At 38.9% G+C, this 22,539-nt stretch overlaps 1 protein-coding gene across 1 annotated transcript in view; it reads left to right on the top strand.

Annotated features, from left to right (window-relative positions):
• Positions 1-22,539, top strand: part of FBXO9 (F-box protein 9) — a 37,720-nt gene that overhangs the window by 1,648 nt on the left and 13,533 nt on the right. Inside the window, exons 2-7 of the mRNA XM_036414517.1 lie at positions 2,559-2,642; positions 7,930-8,085; positions 12,572-12,629; positions 14,017-14,116; positions 16,806-16,936; positions 18,353-18,467. Coding sequence (XP_036270410.1) covers positions 2,559-2,642; positions 7,930-8,085; positions 12,572-12,629; positions 14,017-14,116; positions 16,806-16,936; positions 18,353-18,467 — 644 coding nt within the window. The remainder of the gene's footprint in view (positions 1-2,558; positions 2,643-7,929; positions 8,086-12,571; positions 12,630-14,016; positions 14,117-16,805; positions 16,937-18,352; positions 18,468-22,539) is intronic.

The raw sequence follows: 22,539 nt of genomic DNA, 5'->3' as shown, positions 1-22,539 counted from the left end.
AGGCAATTAAAAGGATCAGCAAATGCCCTCCACTGGGATAATTCCTGAGTTGAACCTTGAAGGATGAGTAGCTAAGTGAGGAAGGAGCAGCATTCATTCCAGCAGCATACGCAGGAGCAGGATCTGGAGAGAGCAGGGGGAAGTGTTGGAGTCAGCATGACCAGGAGGCACTAGGTAGAGAAAGCTGTTCCCTGGGAACCCTGGGGGACCCGTATTCCCTTGTAATTAGCTGTACTTAGAGTTAACAGTAATAAAGCAGGCTCTTGAGAAGAGTGCATTTCTCAATGGGATCTATAAATTCACAGTTCTTTCTTTTGAATTTTCCTATTAGTGATGTTTTTTAGTGCGGAAAGCTCCCAGCTTAAGACTCAGAAGAAGAAATGTATTGCTTAAATTTTCCAGTTTCTGGAAATGTGTCCCGAGTTTTGGCCTCTCTTATTTATTTCTTTGCTGATTTAGCTTTTACAGTGTGCCAAGCACTTTATCGTATACAAACTGGTTCAAGTCTTAAAGGCAGCCCTGCTTGAAGTCTGGTTCGCAAAGATAAGATAGGAAGCTAGGCTTATTTATGTTGCACTCAAGAGTAACATAACTAGTTACAGTTCTCCGAGATATGTGCTAATACAAACATTTCCCCCCCTGGAAATAAATTACAACTGAAAGGGGCAATTGTGAAACTTAATATCTTTGAAATGAGCAAAATTAAATAGGTTTTATTATTATTTTTTCTAACCTTCAAGGTCATTCCCCTGATTGCCACATTTCTCTGCAGGACTGTCCACAATAGGTATTAAGCAAGTCCTATTTGTTAATAAGTCTATTACTTAACAGACTGAACCTAGGCAACATTTCATCTTCACTGGAAGGTAGGGCTCAGTTTAATTTAGCAAACACTTATTGAAAAAAGAATAAAATGAAAGAAATGGATCTGAGACTTCTGTTAAGCTCCAAAACATGCACAGTCATGCCAGTCCTGCTTTATTCCATTTTAAATTAATCTAATATATAAAAATCTGGATCTATAAACTAGAAGGGGCTTCTATACAAAGAACATATCACTGTTACATGTTCTTGAATTATAAGCTTTCCTAGTGCATTTAAAACGTTAAGAAGAAAAAAAGTCATACACTTTAAGAAGATGCCAGTGTGTATAAAAAAGGAACATCTATATATGGATTATGTACATTATCTTTTAAGTGGTCTGTAAAACAAAAACTATTTGCTGAATTCTAGACCACAACTGAATGTTATTTTCCAAAGCATAATTGTTCTTTTTAACCACCAACCAAAACATTTAAAAGTAGAGCCTGTGAGGAAAGTATCTAGAGAATAGCAACTTTATATTTCACTAGAGGCCTGGTGCAGGAAATTCGTGCATGGGATAGGGGGTGTCCCTCAGCCCAGCCTGCACTCTCTCCAATCTGGGACACCTCGAGGGATGTTAAACTGCCCAGGCAGTTGAACAACCCTCTCACAATCCAGGACTGCTGGCTCCCAACTTCTCACCTGCCTGCCTTCCTTCCTGATTGCCCCTAATCACTTCTGCCTGCCAGCCTGATTGATGTCTAACTGCTCCCTTGCCAGCCTGTTTGCCCCCAACTTCCCTCCTCTGCTGGCCTGGTCACCCCTAACTGCCCTTTTCTGCAGGGTTGATCGCCTCCATCTGCCCTCCTTTGCAGACCTGGTGCCTCTCAACTACCCTCCCTTGCAGACTTGGTGCCTCCCAACTGCCTTCCCCTGCTGGCCATCTTGTGTCCACATGGGAGCAGGATCTTTGACCTAATGGGGGCAGCCATCTTGTGTGTTGGAGTGATGGTCAATCTGCATATTACTCTTTTATTAGATAGGATAGAGGCCTGGTACATGGGTAGGGGCCAGCTGGTTTGCCCTGAAGGGTGTCCCGGATCAGGGTGGGGGTTCCCTTGGGGTGTGGGACGGCCTGGGCAGGGAGCCTGTGGTGGTTTGCAGGCCAGCCACGCGCCCTGGCAACCCAAGCAGAGGCCCTGGTATCTGGAATTTATTTACCTTCTACAACTGAAACTTTGTAGCCTGGAAGCCAAGCCCCCTGGCTGCCAACATTTTTGTTTGGTTTTATGTATCTTCTACAATTGAAACTTTGTAGCCTTAAGCAGAGGCCTGGGCCAGCCAGGGCAGGTGGAAAGCTTTGCTTCCTCATTGCCAGGGGCAACCTTATCCTGTCCTCTTCAGCTCCATGGCTGCCGCCATTTTTCTTGGATTTATCTTTTATAATTAAAACTTTGTATCCTAGAGTGGAGGCCTAGGCGGGCCAGGGTGTGTGGAAAGCTTGGCTTCCGTTGCAGGGGAAACCCAAGTCTCCCTCAACTGCTCTCTGTGGCTGTAGCCATCTTGGCTGGTATTAATTTACATACTCGCTCTGATTGGCTGGTGGGTATGGCTGGTGGGTGTGGCTTGAGTGGAGTGATGGTTAATTTGCATATTACTCTTTTATAAGGTAGGATTGGGTGAGTAGCTAAATAAAAAGGTGTAGATTTCAAAGAGAAACTGATGTTGATTGTTTCCCTCCTTGCCCCCTTTAGGCAGAAGCTGAGGAAGATTGTCATTCTGATATGATCAGAACAGATGATGATGAAAACGAAAGCCCTGTGGAAACAGATCTGCAGGCATGTTTCTTCATTATATATTTAATTCTTATTCCATTGCTTTCCACAAACATAAACAGCAGTTGGTCACAATTGTGAATAGCTATAGGATTCTTTGCATTGGATTTAACTGTATTTTTATACTGGTTTATAGAATGCTTAAATTACAACTATGTTATAGACTTTTTAAAAAAAATATATTTTATTGATTTTTTACCGACAGAAAGGGAGAGGGACAGAGAGCTAGAAACATCGATGAGAGAGATACATTGACCAGCTGCCTCCTGCATAACCCCCACCGGGGATGTGCCCACAACCAATGTACATGCCCTTGACCAGAATCGAACCTGGGACCCTTCAATCCATAGATCGACGCTCTATCCACTGAGTCTGGTTTCGGCCAGACTTCTTTTTTTCTGTAAAAAGATGTATCAGGCCGAAACCGGTTTGGCTCAGTAGATAGAGCGTCGGCTTGCGGACTGAAAGGTCCCAGGTTTGATTCCGGTCAAGAGCATATACCTTGGTTGTGGGCACATCCCCAGTAGGGGGTGTGCAAGAAGCAGCTGATCAATGACTCTCTCTCATCGATGTTTCTAACTCTCTCTATCCCTCTCTCATCCTCTCTCTGAAAAATCAATAAAATATATTTAAAAAAAAATAAATGTGATCGCTCTGGTGTGTGTTTAAAAAAAAAAAGATGTATCAGTAATTGCTGCTGTGTAGTTCAGTATATGGGTTTAAAGCACACATGTCAAACACAAGGCCCGCGGGCCAAATCCGGCCCGCCAGGCCTTGCAATGTGGCCCGCACCGCGCTGTCATCACTGCATTCCGCTGTGATGCGCGGTGACATAGGAGGCTTGTGATCTCCCCGGCCGCAGTACTTGCTATCTATTACACATGCGCATAGATAACAAGTCACGCGAGATTCAGGAGGCGTGACCTATAGTCCAGCATCCGATGTGGTTGTGCGGGTGGCAGAGCAGAGGAGAGAGTGAGTGTGCGGGCATAAAAAATACACAGCAGAAGCTGCCAGTTCCTGGCATAAAGTGCAGGCATAAAAATCGCAACAGAATCTGCTATCTGTACCCAGCCAGGCATTTATTGACTGACTTTTTTTTTCTCCACTCCATCTGCCAAATCAAGCTATCCCTGTGCAGTTTTCAACTTTTTCCTTCTAACGCAGATTTCCAATAAACTACATCTTTTACTGCCAATATTGATCCCAAAATGTCCAGGAAAAGAAAAGTTGACGGTGAAGGCAGACAATTTAATGACAAATGGGAAAATGAATACATGTTTGTGCTTAGAGGGCAAACCAGTGTGTATATTGTGTTATGAGACAGTGTCGGTGATGAAAGAGTACAATATACGTCGTCATTTTGACACCAAACATAATGTTAAGTATGGCAAATATACTTTGGAAGAAAAGCATAAAATTGTTAAAGAACTAAAAGGCAAACTACAATCACAGCAGCAAATGTTTACAAAGGCTACAGCGAAAAATGATGCTGCAGTGAAAGCAAGCTTTATAGTGGCTGAAGAAATTGCCCGTACGTACTTCAAGGTGTTTTTCAGAGGGTGCCTTTTTGAAGCAATGCATGCTAAAAGTGTGTGAGCAAGTATGCCCAGACCAGATACAGAGTTTTCAAAATGTCAGTTTGTCAAGAAACACCATTGCAGATAGAGTTCAAGAACTCTCAGGAAATCTATCATCACAGCTGGCCAAACAGGCATGCAGTTATCTCGCTTTTTCACTTGCTATTGATGAAAGCACAGACAACACTGATACAGCGCAGCTGTCCATCTTTATACGTGCTACGAAGACCGACCTCTCTGTCACTGAGGAACTTTTGGATGTAGCTGCCATGCATGGGACGACGACTGGTAGAGATATATTTGAGGCTGTGGAGAAATCTATAAATAATTTTAAATTACCCTGGGAAAAGTTGGTGGGGCTAACTACCGATGGCGCACCTTCAATGTGCGGAGAAAAGAAAGGCTTGGTTGGACTAATGAAGGAAAGAATGCAAAAAAGTCACTGCCACACACCCTTGATTACTTATCATTGCATTATCCACCAAGAGGCTATGTGTGGAAAAGTTCTGGACATGAATGACATAATGACCACAGTCATTAAAACTATTAACTTTATATGGGCACGTGGCCTGAATCATCGCCAGTTCCAGCAGTTTTTACAGGAGGTGGGTGCAGAGCATGGAGACGTGCCATACCACACAGAAGTAAGATGGCTGAGCAAGAGCGCAGTCCTCAAAAGATTTTTTGAGCTCAGAGAACAAATTGCTCTTTTCATGGAAAGTAAAGGAAAGCCCTTGCCTGAACTGTCGGATCCCGCCTGGCTATGTGATTTTGCTATGATGTGTGACATATGTGAGCATCTCGCCCAACTGAATCTGAAGCTGCAGGGACGCAAACAAGTATCACGAAGATGTCTGACATGATCACAGCATTCCAGCGTAAACTTCAACTATGGAAGTCCCAACTGGAACAGGACAATCTTGCCCACTTTCCCGTTTGTTTGAGTATCTCAACCACTATTTCTGGTACTTTTCCTTGCAGTCGGCTGGCTACCAAAGTTAGCTGTTTACTAAGTGAATTTGAGCCGCGCTTCTCTGACTTTAGAACACAGCACTCAGGCTTTGACATCTTTGCCAATCCTTTTACAGTTGATGTCAACAATGTGCCCCATCACCTTCAGATGGAGATAATCGAGCTTCAGTCTGACAGTGGCCTGAAATCAAGGTTTCAGGATGTTGAAATTGAGGACTTCTACCCTCTACTGCCCCCTGACTCAGTGCCAGAGCTCCGACTTCATGCTGCCCGTATTCTATCCATGTTCGGGAGCACCTATCTTTGTGAACAGATGTTTTCAATAATAAATCTGAACAAAAACAAGCACAGATCACGCATTACCGATGACAACCTCCATGCTGTTTTGTGGGTTGCTACAGCCCAAGAAATAAAACCGAACATTGACTCATTGATCCGGGGAAAACGGTGTCAGACATCTAGCCAGAAAACAAAACAATGAGCATTTTAGGTACATTCCAATATTACTGTTTTGCTTGATACCAATATTACTGTTTTGCTTGATAGCATGTGAGTTGGTTAACAGCACTGTTAAGGAAAAGATTGTTCCACTCATTTTAAATTCACATTTCTGGTTAACATTGTCAGTTTATGACTGTTCAGTAAACCATTCGGCCCGCGATTTAGGCTGGATTTTAGATTTTGGCCCCTTCTCTGATTGAGTTCGACACCCCTGGTTTAAAGTATACAAACCTAGACTTAAGTCATGACTTAAAACACATCACCTCAAAGAAAAAGATTGACAGTTTTGACCACCTAACACTTTTAAACCTATATTTAACAAAAGACTAAATCTGTCTAAAGAGAAATAATCAACTGTAAAAATTACCACATATGGGCAGAGGTTTGATAGCCTCAGTATATAGGATATCTTACAAATCAGCAAGAGGAACACAAGGTAGAAATATATGAATGGACAACTAATGGAAAAAATAATATAAATGGCTATTAAAAATTTGAAAAGATAACTAGCCTCATTAATAATTATAAAAATACAAATTATACCTATGCTTAATTTTTTTTAAATGATCAGATTGGTGGTGAATAATTCCCTTTGCCATCAGGCTATGAGAACACTGATGCAGTGTACGTGAAAGTGTAATTGCTACAACTTTTTTGAAAGGCAGAGTAACAATATGGGTCAAAATGAGAAACATATATTCCCTTTGAACCAGCAATTCTGCTTGCAGGAAATTAATACTAAAGAATCATGGAGGAAGTGAGTAAATATACATGTACAGAAATGTTTATATGGAAAAGTGGAATACAACCTAAGTATCTATCACTTGTGTTAAGTAACGGTGCATTTATACAGTGAAATACGCAGTAGCCATTTAAAAGAACAGGGTAAATCTTTGTGCATTGAAGTAGAAAAATATGCATTGTAATTTGTTAAGTGCATCTTACTAAATTCTTAAGCTTTATAATATTCATTTGGAATGTATCCTCTAGTAAATATTAAGAGTTCTGCTAAAGATTCTTGAGGTTAGAAGTATACATGTCAAATGTAGGAAGGTGGGATCCCAAACAAAAGCAGTGTACAGAATAGAGAGAAAAAGATTAATGATGTGTATTCAAAAAAATATTTTCTTATTTGAAAAGAGAAGGGTTGTTAACAGATAACGTTGGGTTTGCATATAGAAATTTTAGCAGCACTCAACATCTGCTATATGGTGTATTTCAAGGAAACAAATGTTTGAAAGCATCTAAGTTGAGTGCTTAAGTGATATTTTTTATTCTAATTAAAACTTGTTTTTCTCATACCATTAGATTTTTTTCTGTGTAAACAATCTTATTTTAGGCAAATTTTCATTATTTCTTTCAAGTCTTAAGCAGAAAATTATTTTAGAATAGGCATATATTAGTAATTTAAAAAAGTGTTTTCTGGTTTTAGAAAGAAAAAAAAATACACACACACACACACACACACACATGCACGCGCATATACTAGGGGCCCAGTGCACAAATTTGTGCACCTTGAAAGGAACTGTGAGCCTTAAGGCTGCAGTGGGCACAGAGGCAAGTCTCAGCCCATCCTCAGCACCCCCACCTGGCACCTCCTATGTGGCCCCCACTCCTGCTGCTGCTGTTCCCATCCACTGAAGGTGCCATCCCCACTTGCACCCACTGACAGCATGGAGTGATTGGGGCTGGCACTGTCGGTGGGCGTGAGCGGCGGCTGTTGCCCTCATTACCCCTCAGGAGCAGGGGGAGGTGGAGAAGCCCTCAGGGAGATTGGGGCTGGCAGCTGCCATTAGCACCCACTGACAGCACTGAGCACTGGCAGCGGATGTGAGCAGCGGCTCCAGCACTGGCTGCAGGTGCAAGCGGGGCTGGAGCCATCAGTGGGTGTGAGCAGTGGCTCCAGTGCCAGTTGCAAGTGCAAGCACCAGATGGGACCACGAAAGGCAAGAGCAAAGAATTTTCAGTAACCACTAGAGGCTTGCCCTGATGACAGTAACTGGCACCGCACCTTGGTCTGGAGCCCCTGCTCACCTGCTCTACCATCCTGCTATAGCTGAAGCCTGCCATGTTCCCTGCATGCTCCCTGGTGGTCAGTGCACATCATAGCAACCCTTCGGTCTATTTGCATATTAGGTTTTTATATAGAGAGGTATATTATATAAAACCTATTGACAAATTGTTCCCAAGTTGAGCTACTGTTTCTAGATGAGTCCTAAAATACTTTTCTCCTCTAGGCACAACTCCAGATGTTCAGAGCTCAGTGGATGTTTGAACTTGCCCCGGGCGTAGGCTCTGGCAATTTAGAAACTCGATCTGGCAGAGCAGCAAGAGGCTCTTTTCTGAAAGCAGCAGACACCAAAGGAAAGCAAGAACTGGCAAAAGAAGAAAAGTTAAGTATTATGGACATCATACTTGAAGAAAACTTCTACAAGTATACCAGTTTTCCATCCCTCCCTTCTAGGTTCTTTGGGTGATATCACCACTCCTTATGGCTTCTTTCCTCCGGGTACACTATATTCATGGACCTGCCTTTGACCATTTATAGATCCCCGAGATTCACTTGGTCTCTTAGAGGTTGATGCCTCTAAATTTATTATAGAAGGGGGAAAAAATGACTCAAATGTTAACACCTTTTCAAAGGTCTTAATGCAGTTTTTTGTTATATTTTGAATTGAACAAATTTATAATGATGCATTAATCACACCCTTATTTTGGAAAATTTTCATAGTGCTCCCACTGGAAAAATTTTGGATGTTGTCTGATTTTTACTTCTTTCCTATTATACACATGAAGTGGGCACAGCACCCCATCTTACTTTTCATTATTCTCCTATACCACAGAAGCTGTCATCTTTATACCATCAGATCCAAGTTTTTATTTACAAGTAATTTGCCATTAAATAATTGACATTTTCATGATAACTAAAAACTTCTATGTTCATTTTGTTTTAATTTTTATGTTTTTATTAAATTGATTGGGGTGATATAGGTCAACATGATCATATAGGTTGCTATGTTACAAGATCTGTATATTGTACCATGTGCCCACACACCCAAAGTCAAATATTTTCCCATCACCATATATTAGAACCCTTGTTTTAATTTTAAAATAATTACGGGATTCACATGTACAGGGAAGTCTTTTGGACTCTTTTCCCATTCTCCCTCAATGGTGACGTCTTACAGAGTTATAATGCTAGGAAATATACATTGGTACAATGCTTGGGGCTTATTCAGATTTCCTAGATTTAGAAGCACTTTTGTGTGTGTATGTCAATAAATAGTTCTGTGAAGTTTCATGTAACCACTACCACAATCAAGGTACAGAATCATCTTGTCACCACAAAGCTACCTCTTGCTATACCTTTACAGTTACACTCTCTCATCTCTCCCTCTTCCCCAGCCATTCCTAATTACTGACAACAACTAATCTATTGTCCATTTCTATAACTTTAATATTTTTTTAAACCTTATTTTATTGTTGAGAGTATTACAGATGTCCCCCATTCTCCCCTTTGCCTCCTTCCATTCATCTCCCACCCTATCCTGGGCCTTCACCTGTCTATTGTCTGTGTCCAGGGACTATGACTAATTTGTACTTGTAAATCCCTTATTCTTTTTCATCCATCCCTCTAACTTTCCTCCCATCTGGTAACTGTCACAATGTTGTCTGTATCTATGAGTCTGTTTCTGTTCTGCTTGTTCATTTTTATTTTTTAGATTCAATTGTTGATAGATATGTATTTATCGCCATTTCATTGTTCATATTTTTAATCTTTTTCTTCTTAAAGAAGACCCTTTAACATTTTTAAAAAAAATATATATTTTATTGATTTTTTACAGAGAGGAAAGGAGAGAGATAGAGAGCCAGAAACGTCGATGAGAGAGAAACATCAACCAGCCGCCTCTTGCACACCCCCTACTGGGGATGTGCCCGCAACCAATGCACATGCCCCTGACCGGAATCGAACCTGGGACCTTTCAGTCCGCAGACCGACGCTCTACCACTGAGCCAAACCGGTTTCGGCAAGACCCTTTAACATTTCATGTGACACTGGTTTGGTGTTGATGTAATACTGGTTTCCTATAGTTTTTCATTGTCTGTGAAGCTTTTTATCTGACTATCAATTCTAAATGATAGCATTAATGGGTAGAGTAATCTTGGTTATAGGTCCTTGCTTTCATCACTTTGAATATTTCTTGCTACTCCCTTCTGGCCTGCAAAGTTTCTATTGAGAAATCAGCTGACAGTCATATGGGTGCTTTCTTATAGGTAACTAATTGCTTTTCTCTTGCTGCTTTTAAGATTCTCTCTTTAGCCGAAACTGGTTTGGCTCAGTGGATATAGCGTCAGCCTGTGAACTGAAGGGTCCCAGGTTCAATTCCGGTCAGGCGCATGTACATGCCTGTGGGCACATCCCCAGTGGGGGGTGTGCAAGTGGCAGCTGATCAATGTTTCTAACTCTCTATCCCTCTCTCTTCCTCTCTGTAAAAAATCAATTAAAAAAAAAAAAGATTCTCTCTTTGTCTTAAATCTTTGGCATGTTAATTTTGATGTTCTTTGGTGTGGGCCTCTTTGGGTTCATCTTGTTTGGGTCTCTGTACTTCATAGATTGTATTTCTATTTCTTTCACTAAGTAAGAGAAGTTTTTTTCAAGGCGGTTTTCAACTTCTTGCTCCCTTCCTTCTCCTTCCAGCACCTCCATGATACATATGTTGGCACTCTTGAAGTTGTCCAAGGGGCTCCTTACACTATCTTCATATTTTTGGATTCTTTTTTCTTTCTGGTCTTCTGATTGGGTGTTTTTTGCTTTCTTATATTTCAGATTCTTGATTTAATTCTCAGTGTCCTCTACTCTACTGTTGAACCCCTATAAATTATTCTTTATTTCAGTAGTGTATCCTTCATTTCTGACTGGTCCTTTTTTTTATGTTGTTAATGTTCTCATGAAGGTCCTTGAAGTTCTCACTAAAGTTTCTTGAGCATCTCTATAACCATTGTTCTGAACTCTGTATCTGGTAGTTTCCTTGCTTCTATTTTATTTAGTTATTTTTCTGGAGATTTCCTCTGTTCTTTCATTTGTAACATGTTTCTTTGTCTCCACATTTTGGCTGCTTTCCTGTGTCTGTTTTTATAAATTAGGTAGATTTGCTATGTATCCAGGACTTGGTAGAGTGACCTGTGTATGTAGTAGATGTCTTGTAGGGCCCAGTGACTCAGCCTCCCCAGTCACCTGAGCTGGACACTCCAGGTATGCCCTTGTGTGAGCTGTGCACTGTCCTATTGTAGTTGAACATTGTTTGATATAGGTGTCACTGGTAGGGATTAATTCCCAAGCCAGTCAGTTGTGAGGATTGGCTGCAACTAAAGCAGAAGAGTTGCTATGCAGGAGCCTATGGAACTCTGGACTTGCTTCAGTGGGGCTTTGGTGCTCATTGAGTCTTGAGGGTGTCACTTGTGGAGGTAGTAGAGTTATAATCCACACTGGTCAAAACTGACCACCAGGTGCACTGGTTCTGGAGCCTCCAGGGAGGTGCAAAATTAGTCACTCCTTGTGCCCCGCCTGGGGCTACCCAGCATGAACTACAAAGCAATCTACAGATGGCTTCTACTTGTATTGGGCTTTCTCTCTTTTCCTTCCTCGCTCTAAAATCGTGTGTGTGTGTGTGTGTGTGTGTGTGTGTGTGTGTATATGTATATGTATATGTATATGTATATGTGTATATATGAAACTGCCAAACTGTTTTACAGAATGTTTATACCATTTTATGTTCCCTAAGCCATGTATGAATGATCCAGTGTCTCTGCATCCTTGTCAGCATTTAGTGTGTCATTACTTTTTAATTTTAGCCATTCTGATAGGTGTATAATACTTGTACTTTTTAAGAATACATTTTTATTTCAGAGAGGAAGGGAGAGGGAGAGACAGAAACATTAATTATGAAAAAGAATCATTGATTGGCTGCCTCTTGCCCGGCCCTCTACAGGGGATTGAGCCCACAACCCAGACATCTGCCTGGACCAGAATCAAACCATGACCTCCTAGTTCATGAGACAATGCTCAACCACTGAGCAACACTGGCTGGGTCACATCATTTTAATTTTAATTTGTATTTTCCTAATGTCTAATAGTGCTGTTTTCATGTGCTATTTCCAGCTTTTATATCCTCTCTGTGAAATGTTGGTTTATCTTTTCTAATTAGATTGCTTATGTTTTCAGTGTTGAGTTTTAAGAGTTCATTTTGTTTTTTAAATGCTTTCTTTCAAGTTATAGTTTGTTTTTCCATCTTTTTTCTTTTTAAAAAAAATATATTTTTATTGATTTCAGAGAGGAAGGGAGAGGGAGAGAGAGATACAAACATCAATGTTAAGAGATAATCATTAATAGGCTGCCTTCTGCATGCCCCACACTGGGGATCGAGCCTGCAACCAGGCATGTGCCCTTGACCGGAATCGAACCTGGGAACCCTTCAGTCCACAGGCTGACGCCCTATCCACCGAGCCCAACCAGCTAGGGCTCCATCTTTAATAGAATATTTTGCAGAACACATTTTTAACTTTGATGAGGTTCAATTTATCAACTTTTATGGCTTGTGTTTTTGGTGTGAAGTATAAGAATTTTGCTTACTGCTAGGTCTCCAAGGTTTTCTTTATCTTTTTTTTTTTTTTTCTGAAAGTTTAAAAAATTTTAATTTAACTCCATGATCACGTTCAAGTTAATTTTTATGTAAGATGTGAGGTTTAGGTTGAGGTTTATTATTTTGCCTATGGATGTCCAGTTGTTCTAGCACCATTTGTTGAAAGGACTATTCTCTGCTATTCATACTCATTTTTAATTCTGATTTTAAAAATATTTTCTACTGTTTATTTTTATAGGCTCGAGAACTCTTCCTAAAAGCAGTAGAAGAAGAACAAAATGGAGCTCTCTATGAAGGTAAAAACTCAGGGTCATACTGTCATGACATTTCTGAATAATGACTGTTACTGAGTAAATTTTTTACTAGAATATATTTGGTATAGAACATCAGTCTCCCTATATTTGAAATTGGTTCTTAAACTATCAAAAATAAAAATTTTATTGCTGTATAACCTTACTCTTTTCAAAAAAAAATATTGCTGGGAAACCTAATATTGATAGGATGAGTAAAATGACTTTTTTAAAATTTAGGTTTTAATATTCTTTATTATTAAAGACTTAAAAATATTACTACTTATTTAAAAATAGATTATGCTTCTTTTATAAGTGAAATTACTTCAGGTGGGAAATACTAAGGATCCATTGAGGAACATATTTCCTAAGTTCTAATTTATGTTATCTGTGAAGTAATACCCTTTAACTTTGTTTTTATTAGTAGGCTAATAGGAATACATAAGTAAACACAGTAATAAGGCTATTCATCATATTATGCTTGTATTTGGGCTTTCATTTTGTTATAGTAAAGCTAATAATTGGGGCATAGGAAATATTCTTTTGCTCAGAGCTTTTGATATGCCCCTAAAATGACATTTTCAGAATTATTGCATTATTGACAAATTTCTTCTAGTTATATTTGTCACCTTGAGATATTAAAAGGATCCAATTAATATCTCTCTATGGACTTAATTAGTTTGAAAAATTCCCACCTTCACTTAGTGTATAGTGATTCACCCAGAGTAAAAAAAAAAAACATGGCAGAGTGTACTGAATTAAGTAGAGGCCATCTAGTTGGCCTCTACAGCCCCATGTTCTATTGGTATATCATTGTGTAAGATATTATCAAATATAACTCCAAACATCAGGCCAGGAGATTTATTTAAAACAAAAGCAAAAAGAGGTTTTAAAGGTTATTTAGCTAAATAAGAGGCAGTTGGACTAAAGTTGTATTTGAAGAATAAATTTGAAAAAATTTATTCTTTTTATTCCATCCACTAGGGAGCATTTGATTTTCCTTAATTCTGTGTTTTAGAAAGAAAAATTTACTTAAAAGTTTTTTTTGTTGGGGCTATAGCAATTGCATTTTCCAAGTTTGAAGACAGACATCTACATAAGATCACTTCTGACAATACATTAGAGGCCGAGGAAAAAGATGGGAAGGGCTAAAAGACCAATAAAATGCAACACCTTAAGTTTCTGTAACATGTTAGCTTTAGGGAAAAGAAAGATTGTTTCTGAGTAGTAAGGTTTAGAAATAAGTTTGTTCATTGAACTACTGTGGCATGTAGATAAAGGGAATTTGGCTGTTTGTAAAGAAAGTTACCAAACTAAACCACAGTTAAGGGTAATCAAAGGAAATGACAAAAATGTGTGGTCATAGCTAATTTAGCTTTATTTCTTCTTTTAGCCATCAAGTTTTATCGTAGGGCTATGCAACTTGTACCTGATATAGAGTTCAAGATTACTTATACCCGGTCTCCAGATGGTGATGGCGTTGGAAACAGCTAGTGCGTATATAATTTGATAGACAGTAATACATAGAGTTTGTTAAAATTAAGCATCTTTGGCCTGTTGACTCTTAACATAAGAAGATGGTACTTTTCTCTTAAGTCATATAGTGTTTAGTATAAAGACTTGTTGATAAAGTTATAGAAATTTTTAATTAGGGACATTTAATATTAAAATATAGAACTGCACTTTTTAAATAGACACAACAGAAATAAGGTGATGAAAGAATTGTTTTATAAAAGCAGTGATTATTGAAAGGAGTAAGTTACAGGGCATATTTCAGCTTGCTGAAACCTATTTAAAGTCAAGACTATTAAAATGTAATTAAGCCAGAATTGAAAAGTGTTAACAACTGTTGAAATAGGGTTTCATTACACTAGTCTTTCTCCTTTTGTATATGTTTGAAACTATAAATTTTTACTAACAAGGGGGCTTTTCATTTTATTAGGAAAATGCTGAATTGTAACAAAACTTAGTTTATTATTCCTTAAGTTATGTAGGTGGAATATTGTTAACTGTAACATTGGTTTAAAAGCACAGGTGCAGGATATAAGCACTCACCAAATAAACCATATTTCATTGGATAGACCCAGCTCTTGAGTCAACCGTGATGGTTTTATATGATAAAGATCAAGAGACTAAATTTTGAAGTCAGTACTTTTGAAGCTATTTGCAAAACAATTATAAAATTATTCATCCCCAGAACCCCAATTTGCTGATTATAGAAGGGAAGGGAATCTGAACCCATGAGACAATGTCAAGTTTAAAATGAACAACACCATCTGGCTGATGTGGCTCAGTGATTGAGCATCCATCTTTGAACCAGGAGGTTGCAACTCAATTCCCTATTAAGACACATGCCCAAGTTGGGAGTGCTGAGGCAGCCAGTCAATGATTTATCATTGATATTTCTATCCCTCCCTACCTCTCTGAAATCAATTTAAAAAATTATATGTGTGTGTGTGTGTGTGTGTGTGTGTGTGTGTGTGTGTGTATATATATATATATATATATATATATATATATATATATATATATTTTTTTTTAAATGAACATCTAGAAAAATAGAGTTTGGGTAATAAGACATTATATTATCTATTATATTATTTCTGCCATGAAATAATTAAGATGTTTCTTTATCAATAACTTATATTTTTTACCAGTGTTTGTTAACTGCTTTTAGTATTAGCACTTAAGCTTTGAATAAGCCACATTAAAAACATTCGAATGAAGTCTATTAATTGCCTATTTGAACTTTTCGGCCAATAATATTGTTTGGCAGATTAGACTTAATAGTGTAAGGTAGTTCATACTTTAAAAAGTATCATTTGGGCTTTTGCTAAGCCTCTTTAAAATTTGGGTAGAATCATTTGGACCCAGTTCTTAGCCAGTTCTAGAAATAGACTCCCAAGTGTTGTTAAGGAAGTTTGTATTAAAACATTAAAGAAGCATTTTTTTTTCTTTGAAATTCCTTTATACAAACATAAATGCTATGAAAGTTCTTTAAAGATACATTCTTGTGTTGTTGTTTTTTTATCATATATAAAAGCCCTAATAGTCTGCTCTTTTCTTTTTTTTCTTTTGCAAAATGTTAATAAAGTAGCTCTTGAACCCAACCACACTCACCCTTTGTTGTATTATAATAAGCTTTTCCTGGTTTCCTAACTTTGTCCTCATCTAAGCCATTTGTAACATTTGGTCATTTTTAAGGTTACTCTCAGCAAAAATGGAACTCTACGTTTGTTTATATTGGTAGATGATTTGTGGACCCTGCTAAGATTTTTTTTGGTTACACATTTTCCTCTAAATGTAGGCTGATAAGGCACATCTGTTAGAAAACCTTGGTAAGTACCTCAAATGACATCTGTACAATATATTTGATTTATCCAATTAGATGGATTACAGTCACTTTTAAAAGAATATGTTTACATAAGATTTTTAAAATCATGTGAAATTCTTTTTTTTTTTTTTAATATATTTTTATTGATTTTTTACAGAGGAGAAGAGAGAGGGATAGAGAGTTAGAAACATCGATGAGAGAATCATTGATCAGCTGCCTCTTGCATATGCCCTACTGGGAATGTGCCTGCAACAAAGGTACATGCCCTTGACCGGAATCGAACCTGGGACCTTTCAGTCCGCAGGCTGATGCTCTATCCACTGAGCCAAACCGGTTTCGGCGAAATTCTTTTTCATTAACACTTGAAATCTCTACAATGAAACTAATAAATCTCGCGGAAACCCGTTTGGCTCAGGGGTGGAGCGTCGGTCTGCAAACTGAGAGGTCCCGGGTTCGATTCTGGTCAAGGGCATGTACCTCAGTTGCAGGAGGCAGCTGGTCGATGTTTCTCTCTCATCGACGTTTCTAGCTCTCTATCTCTCTCCCTTCCCCTCTGTAAAAAATCAATAAAATATATATTTAAAAAAAAAAAGAAACTAATAAATCTCAACATTTGTATTCCAAAATTCTAATTCTAATTCTGGGTGGGAATTAAATTTACTGAAGCTTTGTTATGCTATTCTTCTGCAAGGCAGGGCATACTTTTATCACATCAAAGAAAAAAGCAGTAGTTTGCATTTAGATGACTTTTTATAAAGAAGATTGGAAAATATTATGGAAAAATCAGTTACTAAACTTTATGGTTGTAGACTGAGGCCCTTAGTGTATTCACCTCCCTCCTTTTGCAGCATTGAAGATAATGATGATGATACCAAGATGGCAGATCTATTGTCCTACTTCCAGCAACAGCTCACGTTTCAGGAGTCTATGCTCAAACTGTGTCAGCCTGAACTTGAGAGCAGTCAGACTCACATATCAGGTGAGAATTTACGCTTGTTATCAGTCCATGAGAAATACTTTAACTTTAGATTTTAGATTTCCAGACTTCTGAGGTCAGATAAGATTGGAGATCTAGTTATAATCATGGTTTGTGTATACTAATAAGCTTTTCTAAGTCCAAAGTGGATCAGAGTTTGTAGTCCCATTGTTCCGGGCTGCCATACTTTCTTCACTGAAGATCTGAGAGAGTGAGTATCTTGAGTTGTTGGGGGCTGTCCTAAGAAAATTGGAGGAGTATCATCAGATGTTTCAGCCAAGTTGGACAGTAGTCCTGAGATAAGCTGAATGTTTAAAAATGAATGTGTGTTTTTCTTTTCTTTTCATATGATGCTTCATTTGTTATGGGGGACAATTAGAAATTTTCAAGAAGATGAAAACAACTTATAAGCAAAACCAATGGACGAAAAACTCTGGGGGGGAGGGCATATATGGGAGAAGGGGGGGCAATGGAAAGATATGTACACATATAATAACTTAATAAAAAAATAATGGTAATAGTAATAGTAATAAACTCTACTGAATTCCGAAAAAAAGAAAGAAAACTTTTACTGTTAAATGCAATCACACACATATATATATAGTAGATTATTTTTTTAGCACACTTATTTATTTATTTTTGCACACTTATTTACTTAAAAAATATTTTTCTTTATTGATTTCAGGGAGGAAGGGAGGAGAGATAGAAACATCAGTGATGCGAATCATTGATCGTTGCCTCCTGCACGCCCCCTACTGGGGATCGAGCCCACAACCCAGGCATGTGCCCTTGGCTGGAATTGGACCTGGGACCCTTCAGTCCACAGGCTGACACTGTAACCACTGAGCTAAGCTGGCTAGGGCTAGCACACTTATTTTAATATATCTTGGTGGCAAAAAATCTTCCAAGGGATGGTGGTGCTTTATAAAAGTAGCTTCAGCCGGGACCGGTTTGGCTCAATGGATAGAACGTCGGCTTGGGGACTGAAGGGTCCCGGGTTCGATTCCGGTCAAGGGCATGTACCTTGGTTGCGGGCATATCCCCAGTAGGGGGTGTGCAAGAGGCAGCTGATCGATGACTCTCTCTCATCGATGTTTCTAACTCTCTATCTCTCTCCCTTCCTCTCTGTACAAAATCAATAAAAATATATTTAAAAAATAAATAAATAAATAAAATAAATAAAAGTAGCTTCAGATCTATTCTATACTGGGGGAAAAACATACACACACACAAAGATATTTGTGTCTTCATGTTAGTAACCATTATTACTTTGGGGTAGTTAAATACACTTACGCTTTATGTTTGAGCAATACTGAAGGTATGATTCATAAATTTGTAGGAATACATAAAGGTACCTGCTCTACGAACGTGACAGTAGGCTGTCAGGAGAGTCACTGAAAGGGTGATTTTCTTTTGCAGTGCTGCCAATGGAGGTCCTGATGTACATCTTCCGATGGGTGGTGTCTAGTGATTTGGATCTCAGATCCTTAGAGCAGTTGTCACAGGTGTGCAGAGGATTCTATATCTGTGCCAGGTACTTACTTTTTTTTAAATAGCTCAGGCAGTGATAAAAGAAGGGATTATGGCCATTTGCCAATTTTAATAAAAGAACTTCATTGATGCTCTGGATAAAAGCTATTTTAGAACATTTTTGCTGAGCTGTACATATGTGATTTTCTCAAACTACTTAGCATTTGAAGCCTGGAATGCACTGGGTTTCCATGAACAGTGGTCGGCAAACTGTGGCTCTGTTGACCTAATGAGTTTGCTGACCATTGGTATAGAATAATGTGTGGAGCAAATACAGTCACACACTTCCATAGAGTAGTTTGCATGCTAGCTTAACTGATTTAGCAAAGAAATCCTGCCAAAAAAATATTCCAGCCATTTCCACAATAACTTTAAACCCATTAAAAGTGGTAATGATTTACATTTTGATTGCACTAGAATTTTTTTTTTAGCTCATTAAAAATTACCCTATACTTTTGAAATCATGCTGTGTGAAGAATAATCACAATATAACATCATTTGGGACTGGTAGTCTTTCATGGGCATCTAATGTAAAAACTAAAGGCCCGATGCACAAAGATTCATGCAAGAACAGGCTTGCCTTCGCACCGCCTTCGCTCCATTCAGAGTCACCTTTCCGCCTTCCCACACTGCGCAGAGGCCCAGGGTGGCTGGGGCAGTGTAGAATGCCTGTGTTGTCACCATGGTGGTGATGCATGCATCCCACGCTGCCCCTGGCCACTTGGCACCTGTGTATGCAAATTAACCCGCCATGTTGAGTTAATTGCATACTCACTCCTGATTGGCTGGTGGCTGTTGCGAAGGTACTGCCAATTTGCATCTTTTATTAGTATAGATACATAGTCCTTAGCATTTAGAACTTCTTCTTTTTTTTCTTTTTTTAAAAAAAATATATTTTATTGATTTTTTTACAGAGAGGAAAAGAGAGGGATAGAGAGTTAGAAACATCAATCAGCTGCCTCTTGCACACCTCCTACTGGGGATGTGCCCGAGACTCAGGTACATTCCCTTGACTGGAATCAAATCCAGGACCTTTCAGTCTGCAGGCTGACACTCTCCACTGAGCCAAACCAATTTTGGCTAGAACTTCTTTTGTAACTTAATTCTTAAAATTTAGATGCACTATTTTTAAATAACCCAAGTTCATTTGGAGTCCTGTATTTTGGGTAAAATATTTGAATTGCTTGAAGTCTTTGGTTTTTGGTGATTTTGTATACTATTCTATTTAAAAAGTACCTATTTAATATCTAGTGAATTACCACCAACCTTTTGAAATTTGGGTCTCTAGCACTGTTCCTCCATTAACTTTTCTTTTGATTATACATGAGAAAACATAAAGAGTGAGTTTATTAAGAAAACAAATTTTCAGGGATTAAACCTCAGATGTTATTACTAAGAAAAGTAATTTTTTAAAAATATGCATAGCAACATAAATTTGGAGGGGGGGTCTCTTTTTTTAGTCTGGTTCCAATGTAAGTAGTTTTACACCTTTAAAACTGAATATTTTAAGTTATAAATGAAGTTAAATATTTTTTGAGTTGTGTTAAGAATCATGTGACTGTTCAGTACATCTTTTAACATCATTTTTTGTACTAATCTCATAACAAAAACTCATTGGCACTACTTGTAAAATATATCTCCAGTCTGACCATTTTACTATTTCTCCAAAGTACATTCTATAATAGTTCAGCCACCATTACTTTTTTCTTTTGATCTTCATAGTAGCTTTTTAAATGTTAGATTGGCTATATTTATTAAATATTTGGCTTTACCTGGTAGATTCATTTTCTCATACTCTTTAATTTCTGCTTATGGCCTTTTCTGCTTAAAGAAGACTCTTCAATATTTATTGTAAAACTGGTTTAATGATGATGAACTCCTTTAATTTTTGCTTGTCTGGGAAACTCTTTACCTCTCCTTTAAATCTGAATGATAACTTTGCTGGGTAACTTAATCTAACAGGGGTCTTCAAACTACGGCCCGCGGGCCACATGCGGCCCGCAGAGGAGTCTGATCCGGCCCGCCAGGTTTTTTGGGCAGTGAGCGCAGCCGAGGTGTTACAGTAGGAATTAGTAGTTCATATAGTCCGGCCCTCCAGCTCTCTGAGGGACCGTGATCTGGCCCCCACTTTAAAAAGTTTGAGGACCCCTGAATCAATTCCTGTTTTGCAACATTTTAAAGATGTCCTTCCACTCCCTTCCCACCTGTAAAGTTGCTGCTGAGAAATCAGCTGATAGCCATATGGGGTTTCCTTTGTTTGTAACTCATTTTTCTTCTGCTTCCTTTAAGATTCTCATTGTCTTTAACTTTTATCATTTAATAACAATATGACTCGATGTGGGTCTATTTGGGTCATCTTGCTTAGAACCCTATGTGCTTCCTTGACCTGGAAGTCTGTTTTTTTCCCCCCCAGGTTAGGAGAGTTTTGAGCCATTATTTCTGTAAATAAGGTTTCTATTCCTTCCCTCTTTTTCTCCTAGGATCCTTATAATGGGAGTTGCTGAGCACTGGAAATTATCCCAAAAGTCCCTTATACTATCCTTGTGTTTTATAATTTTTTATTTTTTGTTGTTCTGACTTATAAATTTCCACTATTCTCTCTTCTAGGTCATTGATCTTTTTTTCTATATCATGTAATCTGCTGTTGGTTCCTTCATGGTTTTTTTTTTATGCCAATTATATTCTTCAGGTCTGCCTATTTATCATATCTTCTCTTTGTAAAAGTTCCCCCTGAGTTCCTTTATTCCACACACAAGTTTGGTGAGCGTCCTTATGACCATTTTAAAAAAATTCTTTATAAGGCAAATTACTTGTCTTCATTTCCTTAGAGCTTTTTTTTCCTGGGGAATTTTCTTTTTCCTTTATTTGAGAGAGATTCTGTTTGTCATTTTGACTTTCCATGTTTGTTTATATGAATTAGACACAATAGCTATTTCTTCCAGTCTTGAAAAAGTGGCTTTATGTAGAAATGGCCTCTGTTTAGGATCTGTGTGCTGGGTGGTTTTGGCAGGCAAGTAGGGTGCTGAGTTAGGTGCTAAAGTTTCCAGGTCACTGGTCTACCAAGTTGGAGATGCTCTGGGTGGGGAGGTCAAATGCAGCAGGTATTGATGCCCTGTTGATCCTGCTTGTTCCCTCATTCAGGGGCAAAATAGGTTTGGATGATGTGTTTGGGAATGTGCTGCAGTGACCTTGCAGATATGCCAAAGCACCTGGGTAGAGCCCCTGCCTGCCCTATGGAAGGGAGACATAAACAATGTCGCTTACTGGCACTTCCGACCCAGAGGGTTCCTGTGGCTCCCCAGCCTTCTTTGTAAGTCTCTCATGTTGTTTGGTGTAGATTAGAATGATATCAGTGTAGGCTTTATTGCCAGGTAGTTTTTAAGAAGCTGGTTGGAGTGGGTCAGGTACATGCAGCACTGGGAGTATTGGCTTGAGAGGTTGGAGGCCTCCCTGCAGAGAAGCCAGAAGGTACATGTGATGCTGATATCCCTGTTAGCTTCCTTTATTTGGAAGCAAACAGCCCTGGATAATATAGCTGGGAACTCACTGTGGTGATCTTGCAGGTAAGCCCAAGCACCCAAGTAAAGCCCCTGCTCACCCTGTTGAAGTGGAGGGGACGTAAACAATGGCGCTCACCAGCTCCTCCAGCTCAGACAGTTCCCTCAGCTCCCAGAGGGCTCCTGTGGTTTCCCAGTCTTCCCTATTCATCTATCTTTGCTCATTGTTCAGAAGCTGTCCATTTAGCCCTCAGTTGTCATGCAGGAGTAATTGCTCATTATATATGCATCTATTTGAGTTTGCTCATGGGAGGGGGTGGGTTCAGCATCCTCTAATGCCACCACCATTTTGGACCTCTCCCAGACGCATCTTTTAAAAGCATTAGTCATGTTCAAAACTCTACAATGACCTCTATCTTCTTTTTTCTTTATTGATTAAGGTATTACATATGTGTCCTTATCCTCCCATTGCCTCCCCCCCCCCCACTCTTGTTCTCACCCCACTGGTGTTTGTGTCCATTGGTTAGGTTTATATGTACGCATACAGGTCCTTTGGTTGATCTCTCCTCCTTACCCCCA

The sequence above is a fragment of the Pipistrellus kuhlii genome, unplaced genomic scaffold, assembly GCF_014108245.1.
Source record: "Pipistrellus kuhlii isolate mPipKuh1 unplaced genomic scaffold, mPipKuh1.p scaffold_m20_p_5, whole genome shotgun sequence".
NCBI lineage: Eukaryota > Metazoa > Chordata > Mammalia > Chiroptera > Vespertilionidae > Pipistrellus > Pipistrellus kuhlii.
Note: the sequence above shows the minus strand (reverse complement) of the source record. Positions and strands in the feature narration are given on the sequence as shown.